Source organism: Xenopus tropicalis, chromosome 1, assembly GCF_000004195.4.
Source record: "Xenopus tropicalis strain Nigerian chromosome 1, UCB_Xtro_10.0, whole genome shotgun sequence".
In the NCBI taxonomy this organism is placed as follows: domain Eukaryota; kingdom Metazoa; phylum Chordata; class Amphibia; order Anura; family Pipidae; genus Xenopus; species Xenopus tropicalis.
The window spans coordinates 84,097,503-84,117,372 of record NC_030677.2 but is presented as its reverse complement, the minus strand read 5'-3'; the positions used below and the strand labels follow the sequence as shown (position 1 = coordinate 84,117,372).

General features: G+C 40.0%; 1 protein-coding gene across 3 annotated transcripts in view; it reads left to right on the top strand.

Annotated features, from left to right (window-relative positions):
- Positions 1–10,818, top strand: part of prc1.2 (protein regulator of cytokinesis 1, gene 2) — a 30,431-nt gene extending 19,613 nt beyond the window's left edge. The window contains exons 10-14 of one of the 3 annotated variants that reach the window (XM_012967703.3): positions 126–272; positions 3,357–3,452; positions 4,932–5,045; positions 7,885–7,989; positions 10,091–10,818. In XM_012967703.3, coding sequence (XP_012823157.2) covers positions 126–272; positions 3,357–3,452; positions 4,932–5,045; positions 7,885–7,989; positions 10,091–10,159 — 531 coding nt within the window. In that variant the 3' untranslated portion in view covers positions 10,160–10,818. 3 annotated transcript variants of the gene reach the window in all.
- Positions 10,819–19,870: the final 9,052 nt, after the last annotated feature.

The following is a 19,870-nucleotide window of genomic DNA, read 5'->3' as shown; positions in this document are numbered from 1 at the left end:
TTACTAAAGATGCCCTAAAAAATACCACATTAAAAATGTTGTAGTTCTTCACTATTTTTAGTAAGTCTTGCTACATATTGCAACTATACTTATGCATTTTTTGCAAAACTGATTTTAATTGTCAGTTGGAGGAAGAGCTAAAGTCCCGTATAGAAGCATGGGAGACTGAACAAGGATGTGCCTTTTTACTTAAAGGACACAGGTTTATGGATTATATTACAAGTCAATGGGAGATGCACAAAAAACAAAAGGAGCGTGAAAAGCAAGACCGGGTAAGTGTCATGGCTTCCTTTTTTGTATGGAATATTAGTGTGGAACTTATTATTATGAATTATCTTACAAATGAATATGGGGTGCTTTGTCACCTGCTGGAGGACATCACCTTTATCACAGGCAGCAAAGCATCACAAAGTACCCCTTAGTCCAGGTGATAGCAGCATGTAAACTATTTTACATGATGTGGTCCAACATAATTGCAGAATGTGAATGCGGAAGAAAGCATTATATTAGCAAAATATTGATGTATCAGTCATTTATCCATAGTCCCTAGAATATCTAGGACAGCAAATAAGCATTCAACTGAAATCCACCCTAGATGACTTTTAAGCTGGTCTTTCCGTTGTATCTAGGAGAGCAAATAAATAACCACATTCCAGTATTCCCACCCTAACTAGCTTAGCCTAGACCCTCTGCCGCTGCTCTTACAGCCTGCAAACCATGATGTAGAGAGAATGCCCTTTTATACACCCAATTTGAAAACTAGGCAAGCATAGAGTAATCTGGCTGCCCAGGTGAGTATGGTCATGGCAGAAGATATATCTTAAATTATTTAAAGATGAATATAGTCATTACTATATGAAAATAAGCAAAAGGGCACAGCATTAAATCTGGAATGTGACATCTGTGCATTTGTCAGCATGCTTGCAATATTTGCTCCAATTTTTCATTTCAAAGTGAGCTTTCCACAGAATTTGCTTTATCTACTGTAATGTATAGCATTTTCAGGTTAAAATAACTGAAATAACACTATCTTTGCTGGGTAGCAGTACAGGGCATTATAATGCTTTGTCCAAATTTACCCTACCAATAGTAAATCCTGTCTTCTTGTGAAGCTTATGATTGTTGAGGGCTAGAGGACTACATTTTAAACATTCCTATATTTTATTTTGTCTAAAAACTTGATAGAAAAATAAAAATATTTTTTTTTTCTGTTCTAAATACAAATGTATTTAGAAAAATAAAAGGGATACTGTCATGATTTTCATGGTATATTCCACCATTTAAAATTGTATTCTTGAACCAACAAATGTGTTTTTTGTTTTTTTTAGTTGTAATATTGGTGTGTAGGCAGCCATCTCAGTGCACTGTGCCTGATTCTGAACTTTCAGAAAGAGCCAGCGCTACACATTAGAACTGCTTTCAGATAGCCTATTGTTTCTCCTACTCCCATGTAACTGAAGGAGTCGCAAGCCAGACTTGGACTTCTTACTACTGAGTGCAATTTTGATATCTACTGGGAGCTGCTATCATGCTACCTTCCCATTGTTCTGCTGATCGGCTGCTGGGGGGCGGTGATATCACTCCAACTTGCCGGCGAGGGACGAAGAGCCCAGTGAGGCTAGGAAAGAGCTAGGTGAAATAAAACTCACAGGCAGCAGACAGACGCATGTTAAACATCAAAGGGATTCAGAGAGGGAAATAAAGGTCACATGTGAGGGTCAGGTACAGACGCTGGCTCAAAGAAAGGGAATGTGTAATGGGAGGCTCCTACCAGTTTGTGACGTCAGAAAGCTCCACTTCTGACGGACAGCTAGAGAAGATAGTCGGGTCCAGGAACTTCAGTAAGATTTACTTAGAGATACAGAACATTCAAGAAAAAACGGTCAACATGACCCATGGGTAGGTTTGGATGCAGATTCATTTTTTAAAAAGAAGTTTTTTGATGTCAGTATCACTTTAAGAATAGGAAAAGATTCTATTTCCAGTTATATGTGGGTGCATGTACTGTAAAGTTTTTTTTTTTTTTTTATAGTTTTGCTTTATACAGGTATAGCCGTTATCCAGAATATGCGGGACCAAGGGTATTCTGGATAAGGGGTCTTTCCATAATTTGGATCTTCATACCTTAATTTTACTAAAAAAAAAATCAATAAAACATTAATTAAACCCAATAGGATTATTTTGCATCCAGTAAGAATTAATTATATCTTAGTTGGGATCAAATACAAAGCACTGTTCTATTTTTACAGAGAAAAAGGAAATCAATTTAAAAAATCTGAATTATTTGATTAAAATAGTCTATGGTAGACAGGCTTTCCGTAATTCGTAGCTTTCTGGATATCTGGTTTCTGGATAAGGGATCCCTTACCTGTACCACAATTCTAAGTTTTTTTTTTAAATCAGGCTTGTCCGCTTACTTGCATATTGCACAGATTTCTGTTTATTTCAACATCATCTCTTATTTGTCCAATATCTTTTGTTCAGCAAAGAAATACCTAAATAAGAAATCTAGATTAAAGGAGAAAGAAAGGTAAAAACTAAGTAAGCTTTATCAGAAAGGTCTATGTAAATACAGCCATAAGCACTCACAGAAACGCTCCACTGACTTCTCTGAAAAAAGATAAGTTGTGTCTGTAATTCCTGTACCACAGACACGCAGCTTTCTGTTCTCTGCTCTTTCCTGCTCCCCCCTCCCTCAAGAATGCTTAGAACTCACTCCCCCCCCCCCTTTGGAATGTGGATCTGAGCCAGTCAGCAGGAAGCTGACTCATAGGGGCAGATTTCTCAAAACACGAATTTGAATCCCGAATGGGAAAAACTCGGATTGGAAACGAAAATTTTTGAAGATCGCAAATATCACGAAAATGCTTATGAAAAAATCGTATTAGTCACGATAATATCATATTGGCGATCCGTAAGTCATGAAATTTTCGTACCGAACCTTAGTAAACAGCGGCAAAAAATATGAAAAAGTCACACAAGCGTTGAAAAAGCCACGAAAGCGCCAAAAAAGTCGGGGAAAATATGATTGGACCGATTGAACGAACGCTCAGCGCGTTCGTGGATAAGTAAATGTGCCCCATAGTCTTACTAACTGATCATGTTCAACTTGGTCTGGGTGTCTGTGCAGGAGTGAGGCATTATGGGAACTTTCTTTACACAGCTCAGCGTTTTTTCTTCCTGTTTGGCTTCAGATCTTCTGAACAGGTGAAATATGGGGAGACTTAAGGGCACTATTGAGACAACTGAAGGGGTGCCTGCAGCTTGAGATTAACTCTTTATTAGCCTTTCCTTTTCCTACTTTTTGTTTTTCTAAATTGTATTTCTTGTATAATAAAAGAAACTTTATCTTACAGAGCCTTAAGAAAGAAGAGCACACTCCTTTCAAGACCCCAATTAAGCGCCCAGCAGGATCCTGTATACAGGGTACTCCAAGTAATAAAACTCGAAAAGTAAGCAGAAGTGCCTCCAGTGAATGGGATTTAGAATACAAGAGCAAACATACATTAAATGCCATTTCGCACGTTGAAAAGCTTTTTGTTTTCCAAAAATTCATATCACAAATGTAGCCTTTTAATCAGTTTTCTCCATTTGAAAGGAAAGTTATAGCTTTTCTCTCAAAATAATGTCATTTAAGGTTGATTCTTTCTACTATTATTTTTAAATGACTTTCTGGTTTGTTACTTTTTCTGGTTTTGTTTTTTTTCCCCTTTATATGCATTATGACTTCTCTGGAAAATATAATATTCTTTTACAAGAATGTCAGTATAACTTTACCAGTTTATAAAATTGAGGTGAAGCAAGTACTTTCCTGCTCTCCTTAGCCCTAAGCCCCTCGTTATAGTAATGTTGGCCTACAGACTACTTGCTTTTAAACAGGTGACCTGTAAACGCTACATGCTGATTGGTTGCTACATAATATATTGCACCTATTCTTATTACATAACCCTGTTATTGTGCAGCTGTCTTGCATGGCTTGAGGGGTGGTGCAAAGACCCCATAGTCTCTGTATAATAGTTACTATTGTGCTTTCTTATCAACACTTTGTACCACCCTAGCAAGTATACAGTGCTACAGCTTGAAGAGTCTCTGAGATTTAAATGAGCAATATATCCCCTTGTTTAACATTGAGTTCAGTAAACAGGACATGTGCTGAACATATTTTTTGCCTATAGTTTTAATCACAAAAAATCAGTGTTTTTGTAAACGGGTCAAATGGAGAAATTGAAGCCACTCCATGTTTGTTTCTTAAATAGTAAGTACCAGTATACAGTCCATTGCCTCATGAGTGTTTTGCTAGCAGGAGTGCATTATCTGTCTACTGGTAATCTATATAAATGTTTATTTTTAAATATGCACAACACAATATGATGCACAAAACAATCATAGATTTATCCAAATTAAATCCTTTTGGTATGGTAATACTTTTTTAATTTTGGATAAATCGGATAGTTTTGTGCACCAAATAAACATGTGTTATACTGCTAATACTTGTATTACTATATTGTTTAATTAGGGTCTAGGGTGGTATTCACACTGGTATTAGGTGGCTTGCTATAATTTATTGTTTTAATGTAAATATCTACCTGGTGATTAAACAGAGTAACAAAGAGCATGTGCAGTTAGTCAGGACTATCGGCTAAAACTGCGCATGTTCCTGGTGCAAGAAGGGCTGGGAACATAATGGAAAGTGACCTCAATTTGCTAACTGCTAACCCAGTACAGGTGCAATTTGTCAGGGGAGGGAGGCCTATGGAGAAGATATAATGTTTATTTAAACTGCTATAATCATAGAGTTTTGAAAACAAATGTCTACCAGTTGTTACAGAATGTCATAAGGTTTGTTTTTTCATAGCCATAAAAGTGTCTGTCCTTCTTATGTACCTGTTGTCTTTGCTATACTCTGACCTTCCATGTGCTTATTTTTAAAGCTTAATGGAACATCAAATTCTGCCATGTCTCGAACCACTGTAAGTAATTCCAGCACAGCTTCTTCAACTTCAAGTCAGTCATTAAATGGAAAAATGCCTCTTTCTACTATTAAGGTTAGTAAATATATAACTTTGGTGCTTCATCATTTCTTGTATCATTCACAGTCATATGTAGAATATTGTAATACAGTTTTGCTTGTGCTAAAACTTTGCAAAATTGTCAATTTAAAACCTATAAAGTAGTCAGTTTATTATGGTCATTTATTAGTATTATCTTCCAGGAATGTTTTTGCATTAATGAGCACAGGCTACAAAATCAGTCTGAGCTTTCAGCCAACTATAACTTATTAAGAATAAACAATAAATCACCTGATTCATGCATGTAGTATCTAGGGCAAAATATGTTTTGTTCGTTATTAATGTTTATGATATGATATACAAATATCTTTTTAAATTATCTTTTGTGGACTACTGCTGCAGAATCAAAGTCAGTGAACCAGATAATCTTAGTTAAAGAGCACCTAAAGTGGTAAACTTCATTAATTTTATTCAGTGGTTTAGTGGGTCATCATATTTCCCTACGTGCAGCTGAAATGACTTTTCTAGTTTTCTAACTAACTCATTCAGATGCTGGAGATTTTTTTACACTGAATGATATTCCTTTGTTCACTGTCCATTGGTTACTATATTTAAACATTAAGCATGTACTATACATGCAATGCAGTAAACAATCTCGGTGTTCCAAAGTTATCGTATAGGAAGCTTGATGAGTAACTTGCAAGCATATATCGGTTAATTATCTTTATTTTAAATGCATTTTTTTGGGGATGCACCAAATCCACTTTTTCGGGATTTTATAAAGTGATTTAAATATGCAAATTAGGCTAATTTAGAGGTAAAAATTGTGCTTTGCGGATTGAAAAAAAAAAAAGGCATTTACATTAAAATCTGGCAACCATGGATAGACTAGATTTGGAGGGATTCTTCCTACCCAGTTACTATCTATTTAACAAAGTAGTAGTAAAGTGTTCTTAAATTGAAGTGGAACAAAATATTCCTCTGTTATTATCTACCTTTTCTTTTTGATTTACTTTTCTTTTACTATGGAAATATATTGAAAAAGTTATAGGAAAAAAAACAAACATTTATATAATATAGTGATCTAAAGTCACCTAAAGGTTTGGATTTGATTCAGCCAGGCACTCTCATTCAGCCAAATAAAAGGGACTATGATTTGGCCAAGTCCCAGACTGAATCCAGGATTCGTTGCATCCATTAAAGGAGAAGGCAAGCCTAAGTCACTTGGGGGTGCCAACATTTTTTGCTTACCTTGTACCCCGGGCTGGTGCCCCTGTTAAGAGAGAACAGCACCAGCCCGGGGTAGCAGCGAGCACTTCCTTCTTCCATGTTGGCGCGCTGAGCATGCGCATAAGAGTGAAAAGCCGAACTTTAACAGCAAAGTCAAAGCCAGGGATTTCGCCGCGGAAGAAGGAAGTGCTCGCTGCAGGTACCCCGGGCTGGTGCGGTTTTCTCCTAACAGGGGCACCAGCCCGGGGTACAAGGAAAGCGATTTAAGTCACTTGGGGGTGCCTAACATTTTGGCCTTTCCTTCTCCTTTAATTCTGATTCTGAAACTGGCTGCCTGTTTCAATCCTAAGGGCAAAGTCAAAGATGTGATGTCACCTGCCAGTACATACGTGTTTGGGCAAACTTAGTGCCTTATATTACATACAGGTGTAAGACATTGTGCATGACTGTGCATTAAGCTACCAAAAATGCCCTACCCTTTAAGCAAAACAGAGATTTTGTCCAAATATTGCAATATACTTCAAGCTGGCCAACTACATCAACATCATCCCTGTTCTGGCCAGTCCTACACTTACTTTCATCTGATTTATTAGGAAATCTGCTGCATCATTATACATTTTACAATTGAACTGAGTTTTACCTGCAACTTGCTTGCTTTTAAGGTTAAAACCCCCAGCCAAATGGTTCCTGTTTTATTGGCCACCACTGAGATCACCTGACTGTAGCTGGAAAGGGTGGGGGCTACAACATGGAGCTGGTCACTGCTCCTGTATAAACTATAGAAAGTAAGGGAAAGTTGTGTTTACCACTAAATCTTAAACCTTTAGGTGGGAGTGCAGTAAGGCTGTGACCACAAAATTCATATAGACAAAAACAAGAGGTCATCTGCAGCTATACTTTTGTGGTGGAGTTAAATGGAGAAATCTGAGGGTCTTAAGAATAATCATGGTGGAAATATAAGGTCTGTTTTTATGACATGCATAAGCTGAAAGTTGGAACAGTACAAAAGAGAAGCAATCTAGATGGTGTCATCTGTCATTTCAAGGCAATCACTTGGTCACTAACCATAGGGTGATATCTGTAGAAATCAGTCAACATAACTTGCTGTGTTTTTCATGAAGACATTTCACCAGTCATCTGACAGTTGATCTGACATAGTCGACTTATTACCTAAGTTATACTATGACCTGGATGAATGAGAACCTTCCCAGACATATAGGGTGATGTCCAAAGCAAGGTTACGTGCACAGTTTTATGTACAAATTTAATCTAAATGTGGAAGTTTATGGCCAAGCTTTTGGTGGCATTTTCTTTGGTGATCTTAGTGCAGGTGCATTGTTAATGAGTAGATTTGCTGTAAATATTCATGCAGTTTTTCCTTAGTTGATAAAAAAAAAAGTTATAAGCTTTTCGGGATGCGTCTCATCCAGAATAGTAAGCCTCTTGGCGTACTAGTTAGTCATGATGTGGTGACATGAAGTGATGAAGTTGCCTGTATGACATTACCCTTAAAGCTACTGGTAATTTTAGCTTGTTATAATTCAACCATTTACATGGACACTAAATACAAAACTTTCATGAGGCATTCTAGCAATAAAAATGTGTAGTTTTGCGAATAACTGTAATGATGTAGTGTACCTTGCAGACTCCAATGAAAAATAGAGATACCCCTGTGAGAACACCACTTCAAGACAGTAACAAACAGACAAGTGGGCTTTCCAGCCAGCCTGGCAGCTACTCAGAGTTTAAGGTATGACCTGCATTTTTTGATATACTTTATACTATACCTGATTATTTAATGCCCATGTTACCGGTTAGAACTAAAATCCATATTTTTCCAGTCCAGTTATACCTACTATTGGTGCTGCCAGTTTGTGGCAGCTTTGTGTGTATGTTTTAATGCAGAGTTTACATATAACCTGCTAGAGCACAGACACAAGATCTAACAATTTCACAATTACACAAATGTACTTTATGCACTAATAAGCAAATTTGACTATATTAACTTTTCCCAAGGTGTAACTAAAGTATTACTTAGAAAGTTTGATACTGTAACCTGTCACAAGGACCTTGCATGCCAATCTGTCTGGCTGGCTGGAGCTAGGGTTCTGCATGAGGTGGTTGTGGTACATGTTGGTACCAATGATAAGGTTAGAGGAAAAGTGAAAGCTCTTAAAAAGGATTTTGGAAAACTAGGTGAAGGGAGCCACTTTATGGATGCTAATCTACAGTCTGTTTCAAGGTATGGGCTGCACCCTAAATTATGATGGTGCAGGTGTTTTCAGGGGGAAAGGATGACTAGAAATTAGAGGAGATTTTACATTTGGCATTGGGGGAGAGCAGTGAGAAATTCTGTCAGGTTTAGATGAGTATCTGAGCATTATAAAGGAACATGGGAATGCATTAACTATATGTTGATACTGGTATAAATTGCATGTTTACCAATGCAAGAACCTTAGTGGCTAAAATGAGAGCACTGTTAAATGAGACATATAGGATAAGTGAACCCCTGATCTTGTAGGCAATAATGAATAATATATGGTGCTGGTTTTACTCTGGGCCCATAGGCAACCCTTACTTGAATTGAATCTGTTCTCAAGCTAGCCTGAACTGAAATGACTGAATCTCTATAAGTAGAGTTAGCCCTCAGATCCATGCACCCCCACCCCCTTCACTGGTCACTGCAGTTTCAAGTTGCTGATAAAGGATTTCATGAAGCAGATTCATTTTAACCCTTCACTCTGGCACCAATGGGGTAAAAGCTACAGAGCGGTTCTTATCAGATACTATGCACTGTTTTATTGCTGTGGAGTCACATCTGCAAGCGCCTCAAAATCTTGCTTCTACTTTTACATTTAGAGTTTTGGTACAATGTGCCTTTGTCTATCCCATTCTGCCCATTTGCTCAGAATCATCTGTTAAACTTCTACCTCAAATGATTTTCGGTATCTGAATTTCCATAATATGTCCCTATTTATTGTACTGAATGAGAAATGTGGTCCCACTGGATTTGCTGAAACATTGCTATATGAATCACTCAACTGCCCATAAAGGAGGGAAATGAGAGCTAAAGCCTAATAGCAGGCCTGGACTGGCAATCCGTGGATTAAGGCAAATGCCAGCAGGGATGCTGTAAGATGCCATAGACAGTGAATTTATTGAGCTGGTGGTGGGTTGTTTTGGCGTCTGTGTATTTGAAATGCCAGGGCCTGTTTTAAATCCCAGTCTGGACCAGCCTTTTTGGTTAAACTTTCAAAGATTGTAAGGCAACAAATTCAGGGCCACCATCAGGAGGGAAGAGGGGGACTGTTATGCCTGGCCCAGTAAAATCTTTGTCCAAATGGGGTCCCGGCCTTGTCACGAAAGTTATACAGTTTTACAAACTTCCTATTGGGATCTATTTACTGTATGATATGAGCAGCTGCTAAATTAACTTTCCAGCAGTGGAAGGACTAGTTTTTGGGCCCCCTATACTTACAGAACTTACATAACATATGCAAAAATGTGTTACTTTCAAAGAAATTTACATAACATATAAACTCCACGGACCACCATTAAAAGACTGACTTACTAGCACATTCATTGTTTTTCTATTTATATGAACTACTAATGATTAGTTATTGGATCCCACAGCATAACTTGTGCGTCAAGCAGATGGGTAGGTGGGTGGGGTTCAAGCTCCACTGTCCCCCAACTAATTAGCAAATTAATTACTGGAACTCTTTATATTAACTGCTTATTATAGAGTAACAACAGCTGTTTATAATGCACACATAACTATGAATTTGGTGCGTCTGTACTTTTCAGGATAATTCCTTTTTGGTTACCTTTTGTTCTGGGTTTATTTGCAGGAGGAGATGACAAAGAAGTCCAGCAATACTGATGCAATTTTCAATTCCACGGTAAACGAGAACTTGTAACATTACACTGTTCTGTTTTTAAATGCTGTAAAACTGCACTATTTTTGAAATTCTGAAATGTTTTTAGCCTCTTTTTTGTGGCTTTTATCACAATTGCAATTCCAAAAAAAAAAATATTGCAAAATCAATTAATTGTAACTGTAAATATCGTTTCTTGTCATGTCTTTTTAAATGTGGCCTTGTCAGTGTATGGCTTATAGAATAAATAGCCTGTAAATAGTCATTTAAAGAACTTTTTTTCTTTTCTTGGTTTTGTTTAATCTCTTGGTTATTGGCAGATCTTTTCAATTTCCAATAAAGAGAATTGACATCAGATACCAATTTCCATTTGGCATAATCATGACATATGCCTTTAAAAGCTTAGACCACACAGCAAAATATTTTGTAGAACCAGTGGTGTTTGTTGCTGTCACTGGAGCAGGGAGTCTTATTTTTTTTTTTTATGAACCTTACTGGAGAGGCTCTGTAGTGCCTGTAATACATTTCATTTGTAAAGGTTGTTAAAAGGGGAATCCACCTTACAATTGTATTAAAGCATCAGGTTGATGGCTATATTCTAATAATGTGTATGCATGATTGCACTGAACTATTTAGCTTTTTTTCTGCAGCTCTCCAATTTGGCATTTAAACTACTGTAATTATGGATTATCTTCCATTTAGTCTATTTCCCATCAAATCATATTACAGGGTTTGAGGGAATGCCTAATTGCATCCTAATACCTTGCACGAGTTCAAAATGTACCTTCACCCGCACTCCCTCAGCTCTCCAAAAGAAAATCACCGCTTGGTGCACAATGCTTGGAGGGATCGGCACCCTCCCCACAGACTCCAAACGAACAAATAGCAACAGCACTCAGAGCTACATGCGGGACTTGCCCTTCAATTATCCTTTATTGCGGAAATGCAACGTTTCGGGGCAAAGACAGCCCCTTTGTCATGCTTGACAAAGGGGCTGTCTTTGCCCTGAAACGTTGCATTTCCGCAATAAAGGATAATTGAAGGGCAAGTCCCGCATGTAGCTCTGAGTGCTGTTGCTATTTGTTCGTTTGGATCCTAATACCTTGCACCATCTATGGTGATTACAAAGCTGTAGGGCAGTTCTTGGGCTTGTAATAACTAAATATATGCAGAGTTACCTACGGTGGGTGCTTAAACTGTGTCTGTATGTAGCCAGTGTTAAGTCTAGCGGGGCATTTTTCTGCTGATAAATCTGTGTAACTGTAAGGGTTGAACACAAGTTTTCTGTCTCAGCAAGTACATATGTTTGTAATGCATGTTCCTTTGACAGTAAGAATTTATATCTCTTGTACAGTTTCTGTTATTCTTTGTGTATGTTGTTTACAATAAAGAAACCTATTGTAACTGCTTGTCCTGGCAATAAGTTTCCAATTTTATACTGTTATAGACATGGGGAGTGGAATAATAACTATAAACTAGAAAGGGAAGTTTGAGAACAAACTTCATGTTGGTTTGAAAAACATGAAGTCACTGAATGAAATCTGATTGGCTGCTGTGTGCTCCACCCAGTTTTTCTAACCTTGTACCACTCCTTAGTGCTCATTTGAAGAGCAGGGCTCTGTTGCAACCTACACCCACCAGTGCTTCCTAACTTAGCGTCTAAAAAAGGCTTATGTGCCTCCCCAACCTTCCTTTCATACCTCACTGGTAAAAGCAGCCAGTGCTGTATTCAAATTAAAATTATACATTGTGGAAAGCACATCCACTAAAGGTTAAATGGGTTGTCTACCTTTAAATTAAATTAGTATGATGTAGAACCATTTGATAAATAGCTTTTAAAAATCCCATTGGAATGAATAGAATTTAGGCAAGTTTTTATATATTAAGCTCTAAACTCAAATCTTGATAAATCAGGCCCTAAATATTGCTACCATTTTGTGATGATCTGTGTGCTCTCTCGAAGATCAGCTGACAGGAAATAATGCAGCTCTAACTATAACAGAAAAAGTGTGGGAGTAAAAGATGGAGCTCTGTCCATTAATTGGTTTTCATGGACTGTGATTTATATCATCCCAGGAGGTGGCCCTTAATCTTAAAATGGCAATTTCCTATTTAGGATTAACCCATAGAACATACTAATAAAAAGATTTGTTTTTATGAAAATGGTTTATTTAGATGAAGCAGTGTTTCCCACATCACATAATGAGCTGTTTTATAGGATTTATTTTTATAGATACCTCCACAGTGTTGGACTGAGATGCCAGGGGCCCACCAGAGAACCTCAAACCACGGGCCCATTCTCCAAACTATTTTCTTCCTCTTCTCATTTAACCTCTTTGATCCACTGGTCTATTTTCTTTACATACTATAATCCAGTCTTTAATCTCTTTGTTTCCAAGCAAGAAAAGGGGATGGCCATGAAAGACCAAATGGTTAGAGGCAGGAGGGCCCACTGACACCTGGGCCCAATTTGTATTTCTACATGCAGGAATAATATTTTGATTGACACTTAGGTCAAATGCATTGGCATGCACTCCCTTGGCCTAGACAATTTATCACAGCTAAATGTATTCCAAAACAACTGACTCCGACACAGACCATTAAGAGTGAGATGAGGGCGATAGTTAACAGGCACTTGATTATTGTAGAAACAGTAAAGCGTTTTAAGCAGATATTTTGAAAGTTTCTTACTTCCATGATATGAAATTCAGATTTAATTGTTATTGTTAAAATAATTCCCAAGACACTGAGGCATCTGTAATGTGATCTGCTCATCCCTATATAGTTAGGATAAATATTGAAAACCACAAGCTTAAACAACTTGTTCCATCAAATACTTTTCTACATGCCATGCGACATAGAACATATAATGCAAACATGAAAGTTCTATCATTTCCAGGTTTCTTTGAAATGCAAAAATGCAAAAGGATTTAGTCTTCTCACATGTATTGTGAAATCTAGATGCCTTTGCTGGCTGATACATATCACAGTTTTGTTCCTTGGGGCTGACTTTTAAAGTGTTTTTTTTTTTTTTGTACAACCAACCAATCATAGACCCTAATGCCTGAAGATCCTATTATGCTAGTTGGGAATGTTTTTATAAACTATGGTGTTTCTTTTTCAGGTGTATAATTCCATATATTACTTTAAACAAATCCTTTAAACCAGTGCTGTCTGAGTGGCACCCCACCTGTCTGGCTGCTGTGACTGCTTACCTTTGTGTAAGCTTTAAATGGATGCCTTATGCTGCCTGTGTGTGCCATACTCAGCCTGCCCTATGCTGCCTGTGTGTGCCATGCTCTGCCCTATGCTGCCTGTGTGTGCTATACACACTGGCAGATAGGACAGGCAGTGCATATAGTGATACAATGCTTCACAGCTCCTACAGTCTGTCTGAGGTATGAACAGGTGAACAATACAGGGACTAAAAGGTGTGAACAGTACAGGGAATAAATGTTTAAACGATACAGGGGGATTACAGCCTAAATCAGAGGTGTGAACAATGCAGGGGGCCAGTTAATCACAGTACTGATACCATTTAAATCTTATACAAAGGTAAGCAGTCATAGCAGCCAGACAGGTGGGGGCCACACAGAGGGGGGCCATGGGCTGGATGCGGAGCACGGGCTGACAGTTGGACAGCACTGCCTTAGGCCAATGTTACATTCCAGTGAATGGGAAAAATGCTGCCTGTTATGTACAATGGGAAGTTCAATGTTTGTGCAGATGGGGAAATTGGATTGTAATGAGAGGACTCTATCAACTACTTCTTTATACAGTTTGGTTTGTATCCAGGCTGTACGATCATGGGCTATTGAGCAATTTGGTAGATTAAACTCCATCACGCCAGCTACCACTGCATAAGGACTGGACAACATGCTGAATAATCATATCAGTACAATTTGGCCAGCCATATGTGTGACCTAATTGGTAACAATGTGAGCATTTCTGACCAGTAGTGGATCCAGTGCTGCAACCCGTGGGCAATATAAGCAGAAGCAGCAGTCATTAGTTTTTGACCCCCTACTGCATGCTTCTGATGCCTAAAAGTATTCCTTTTAAGGGCTATAATTTTATTGTTATTGATACGTTTTAATACTAATATTTGTATGCTGGTCCTCTCCTATTTATATTCCTGCCTCTTGTTCAAACCACTGCTTGGTTGCAAGGGTAAAAAAGACCCTAGCAAACAAACGTCTACTCACATACCAAACTGAAAAGCTGCTTAGCAAAAAGTTATATGAAGGCCAATTACAGATTGTCTCAAAATATCAATGTCTACATTATACTATATGGTACTTAAAAGGTATGGACAAAGGAGCATCCATCGCTGCTCTGGCCCTTGTAATAAATTACCCCTATGTATAATCTTAGCTACTTATCCTGCTCTAAGCCTGGTATCAGCCCATACCTCCTTCTTTAACTATTTTGTTAACTGCATTGACTTTCATCAATCAAATTCTCAGTCCACCTTGAGCATTTGTTTCAAATATAATGGAAATAGTGTCATAGTTTAAATAAATACTAATACCTGTATTAATAAAACCTCGGGCTCCCACCAATTTCTCCTCTAGTCTGTTACCGAAACTACTGCTGGGTGGAGGATGTAAACCTGGGCCCCCTCCCCTCCAGAAGAGAACCCAGTCTAATTTTGGGAAGGGTGCGCAAACAAATACGCAGATTTGCCCGCAGTGATTTCCCAAATCACGTCTCACTGCAGGTCCCAGTGCAATCGCACCAGTAGTTATGCCACTGGGTTAAAATATACTTAAGCGCAATTAGCCATTTGTCCACACTAAGGCAGAGCCATATTGTACAACACTCTTCTCGCACACACAGCATCATGTGACCACGCTGTGAGTCAGCCCAGGTAAAAAGAAACAAGTATGGGGGCTGCAGCAGCTGTCAGTTATAGCTGCAATGTTATCAGGAGAGAGGCAGAGAATCACTATTGTATTATAGAGACTGGGGCACCTGTTTGTGCTCTCCTTGTGGGGAGAACTCAGTGGGATGACTATAAAAGTCAAAGCCCTGATTTATGGAGGTTTCTGTAATATGTATGGCATATTGTGTTACTGACCTCAGGGTGGATGCAGCATCACTTCCTGATTCCCAAGATGCAACAGCTTCTACTTGGAGAATAGTTTCAGGCCCAACAGCCAAGCAGCCTGGTCACTGCCAGAGTAATGAATGATTTGTGCTGCTCCCTTACTAGAAGAAACATGCCTACAAGACATACCTTGTATAAAGCATTTCCCCAGTTAAGGACAAAGGTCTTTCTATTGCTGGGGCTGAGTGTAACCCCATCTCTACCCCCTATTCAGGCTAAGGAAGGGGCACCCTACAAGCTAAGGACCCTCTTGTTTTCACCACACTTAGCAACAGCAGCAGCACTGACTGAAACCATGGCTGATGAATGAGAGGATCTTGCCAAGAGATATGGCAGCACAGTAACTGCACTTACTCAATAGGCCACACATACAAAGCGATGCTCTGTGTGCAGAATAAGCTATGTGTGTACTGTACATCTGAGGCCAAATAAATGCCATATACACCTGACTCATTAGGGTACACTTCCCCTTTAATAGCAGCACCTGTCATGTGATGAGAGGTGACTTCACACCTAGAGGTGTGACAGTTGGTTTAGTCCGTTGGTTGGCACTGTGATGAGAGGTAAAAACACACCCCTTCTGAGAGATTTTATGCCAAATAACCCTCATTTTAGCCTAAAAAAGGGGTAAATAGTAGGATCCTGCACCCCCCAGACTAGAGGATTTTCCTTTGACTGATTTTAGTGAATTTGGAGAATTTTACCCTAAAATGGGCTTTGGAGATGCGTTTAACCTTAGTGCTGGTTGGCAGGGCTGGATTTTAAATCTGGTTGGGAGACACAGACCCAGGATTTGGCAGCTAATATATGCAGGACTGTCAGCAAATATACACCTTTTCCCACTGGAAATCCCCATAAATAGACAACATTTCCAAAACCATAAAATAATTTATTATTGTTCACAGTTTTGACAGGGTTCAGAGAATTGTGCCCCCCTATCCCCAGGTTACCTGCCCTGCTCTTATATACCAACATTAACATGTAACTGACTAACGGAATAAATACCAATACTTCGGGCTGGTTTTTTTTCTGCTCTTGCCCTGCATTAAATGTTTCTGATGACAGAGGAGCATTTATCAACACTGGGCAGTAATGCTTGGTGACTAGTAAAATTTGTATAGTTCTACATCATGCCCAGTGTTGATAAATGAGCCCAACTGTATTTTCCCTTTCTGCCTCCAACAGGCACTTTTACTTATAGACACAGGGCCTAATTTACTATTTCTTACTACTGAAGAGGCTGAATCTCAATCAGTGGATCAGAAATTATGGTGATGCCCCTTAGAGGGCTGATTAAAGCTACAGTAAGTGCTGATTTGTTGCTACTAGCTGTGAAAAGACTCCTAATAGCTCTGGAAGCTGCTGGCTCAGGAGGGAGGGGCCAGGAGGTCCCATGGACAGGAAGCAGTTAGCTCTGAGGGGTCAGAGGGAAGAGGAAGTAGCTGCTGAGAGAGAAGCTGCTGGAAAGGCTGGCTGCAGTGGGGACTGGTGGCTGCAAAGCAGAGTGGGACAAGCTGCGGCGTCCCCTCCTTTTGGATTGCATTTCCCCAGCACTGTACACCAGCAGTTGAGTTAATCTTCCCGTTATCCCCACACCTACAGAAGTGCAACTGTGAGACTCACTGTGAGGTGAACTGTTACTGGACTGCCTGGGAGCTGCAAGTGACTATTATAAGGGACTTTATGTACAAAGACCATACAGCACTTACAGCAGGGAGAGCTACTCTCATTACTGGGCTGTGTCTCAAACCGGGCTGGTGGCCCAGATCTACTAAATAACTGTCACATACATGTGAGTGTAACACCTATTTGGCTATAATATGGCCAACCCAGGCTAGTAGCGTGCTGTAGAGCATGTGTTACATGCGACCTTAATACAAAGGAGTGGGCCTCCGCTAAGTGGGAGTTAGATAATGGAGCTGAGGGTATTGTTAAACTACAACTAGCTGAAATAGTGTGGTGCAATAGATAGAAATGGACGCCAGAGGATTCTTATGGATGAACTAGATAATGCTTTATTGTCCAAGACAATGGTATTCAGGGTATTTCAATACTTACTCAATAGATGCAGAACAGTATGCAGTTATACAATTGATGTAAAATAGATGAATAGCAGAAATATGATGCTCCCCTGGATATCCCTTCTCATCAAGAGGTTGGGCAGGTACAACACCAACAGAAGGATAGGTAGGAAAGCTCACCGGCATAGTCCCATGCTCTTGTGGAGGTTAGGGCAAGGCATATTTGCTAACCTAATTCCCTAGCACTTCTGTGCCCCTAACCTAAGGCCAGTAATGCCTGTTAGGAAGACTACTCCTTTGCTATTATCCTTGATGGAGCAAATGGCTGCTCTTTCTATATAATTCTGTTTGAACTCACCACTCCTAGAGGGTGCTATGAAATATGCTGCTATACTGTCTTCTCCTCATTCACGGGGCCCTGTCCCCGACTTCAGATGATATACCGTATATACTCGAGTATAAGCCGATCCGAATATAAGCCGAGGTACCTAATTTTACCTAAGAAAACTGGAAAAACCTATTGACTCGAGTATAAGCCTATGGTGGGAAATGACATTAGTTGCAAGTACACTAATGGTTTAAGACAAACAACCTGGCTCCCATCTATAGCACCTGCATGTCATAACAGTGACTGAACCCCAGCATTTTATGACAGCCACAGTATTTCCCATCCCATGCTACATTTTGGCCCTGAACAGTTCTAATCTTTTAGTTTGAGATGGGATAAGTGCATAGCACATACCAGTACATACATAACCCACAATTATAAATGGAGGCTTATTAGCACATGGTTTTAAATGCTTACATGTATGAAACTTAGTGCTTGCCCAGGCAACCCCTCTGGGTGGAGGAGGGTGGCTGTTTAAATCATTTAGAGCATCACCAGCACCTCAGGGAGTTATGAAGTTTTACCTATGAAAAATTACCCCTTTTTGTCCATCTGTGCCACAGATTTTCAGCTCTGCTTAATTCACTAATAACTTTCAGCATTATGTATTCCCTATGCACTCCAACTCCCCCCCCCCCCAGCTTTCCAACTCCCCCACATCCATGCTCAGTCCTTCGTGCTGCCATCCATTTTCAGTGTTTATGCCTTGACCCTCCACCTTCAACAAAGTGAATATAACTTCAAGCACATTTGTTTTCTGCCTTCTATTTTCTCCCTGCTCTGCCCCCTCCCCCGTCCCTCATCCTCCCGGAGCTTCCACCCCCCCCCATCAGGGCAGCTACAATAACTCATGAACGTGCCACACTTGAAGAGGAGCGTTTACATTGAAGGTAAGGCAGAGGAGGAGGCAGAAACACTGGGGACGGCAGCACCACAAGAGGAATGCAAGGAAGATATAAAACTCACTGTTTTAAAGTTAACGGAGCAGTGCTGAATAGGTGTGGGCGTGTCTAATGCGATGAGGCGTGTGAGGCAAGTAGCCAGGAAGGAGAGGCACGCAGACGAGCGCACAGGGAATCAGGTAGCAGAGGGTGCAAGCTGTAGGGACTCGAGTATAAGCCGAGGGTTAATTTTTCAGCACATTTTGGGTGCTGAAAAACTCGGCTTTTACTCGAGTATATACGGTAAGTGGCTTTTACTGGGGCCGTCTGCACCCAGGCTCAGTGGACTGAGGCCTGAGACAGGGGCAGCCAAAGAGAAAGACACTCCCTTGTGCAAGACACTATATAGTCTGCCAAGGGGAGTGGTCAACCTGACTAAACCTGTAAAGCTGGCCATACACGTGGCCAGCTTTACCGATGGTCGCACGAAACATCGTCAGATCCGCCACACACCATTCAGGGCTGAATCGGCAGGTAAGGAGGTAGAAACAATAGGATTTCTACCTCCTTCTGCTGATTCAGCGCTGAAGGGAGAATTTTGGTCAGGCGCCTTCTATGGTGCCCGATCAAAGTTTTCAAACTGGTCCGATCGGCGAGTCGGCCGATATCAGCAGCTTCCTGCGATATCGGTCGACTCGCCGACATACCATACACGCACCGAATATCGTACGAAACGAGGTTTCGTACGATATTATCGGTGCGTGTATGGCCACCTTAAGGGATAGCTTAAGAAACTGTAACTTGAATATAGAGGGCTCTGCCCAATAACAGTACAGATAAGAAAAGATAGGGAAATAAAGCCATAGGGAGCTTAACCCTATGGGTCCCTACATGAGCCTGCTGCCTGAGGCCGGGCACTGCCAGAGGGACTCCTGTTGAGCAGTTATACCTTGTTTTGAACCAAAGGGATTGCTTGTTAATAAAGCTTGTAGTACCGTTACCTGCCCCTGTGCTGCTTATGTGCCCATAGACTGGTCCCGTGCTCAGGGACATCACACTAGCAACATCACTTTTGCATTAAGGTGCCTGTGGTGCATAAATATAAAATATTAACTGGTTGCTGTAGTCATTAGCCCCGGCTAATGTCTTCCTAAGACAATAACACCAATGCACTATACATGGGTACACTATGTCCTGTCCTCATTTTAATTGTACCAATGCTCAATTCTGATTGGCAACTGGGAGCAAACATACAGTATGGTATAAACTGAGTTCTAATGCTTTAATGTTAAAGGAACAACTGGAAGAGCAGGAAAAGATTTATCTTATCCTGTGCAGCAAAGAGCCTCTGTG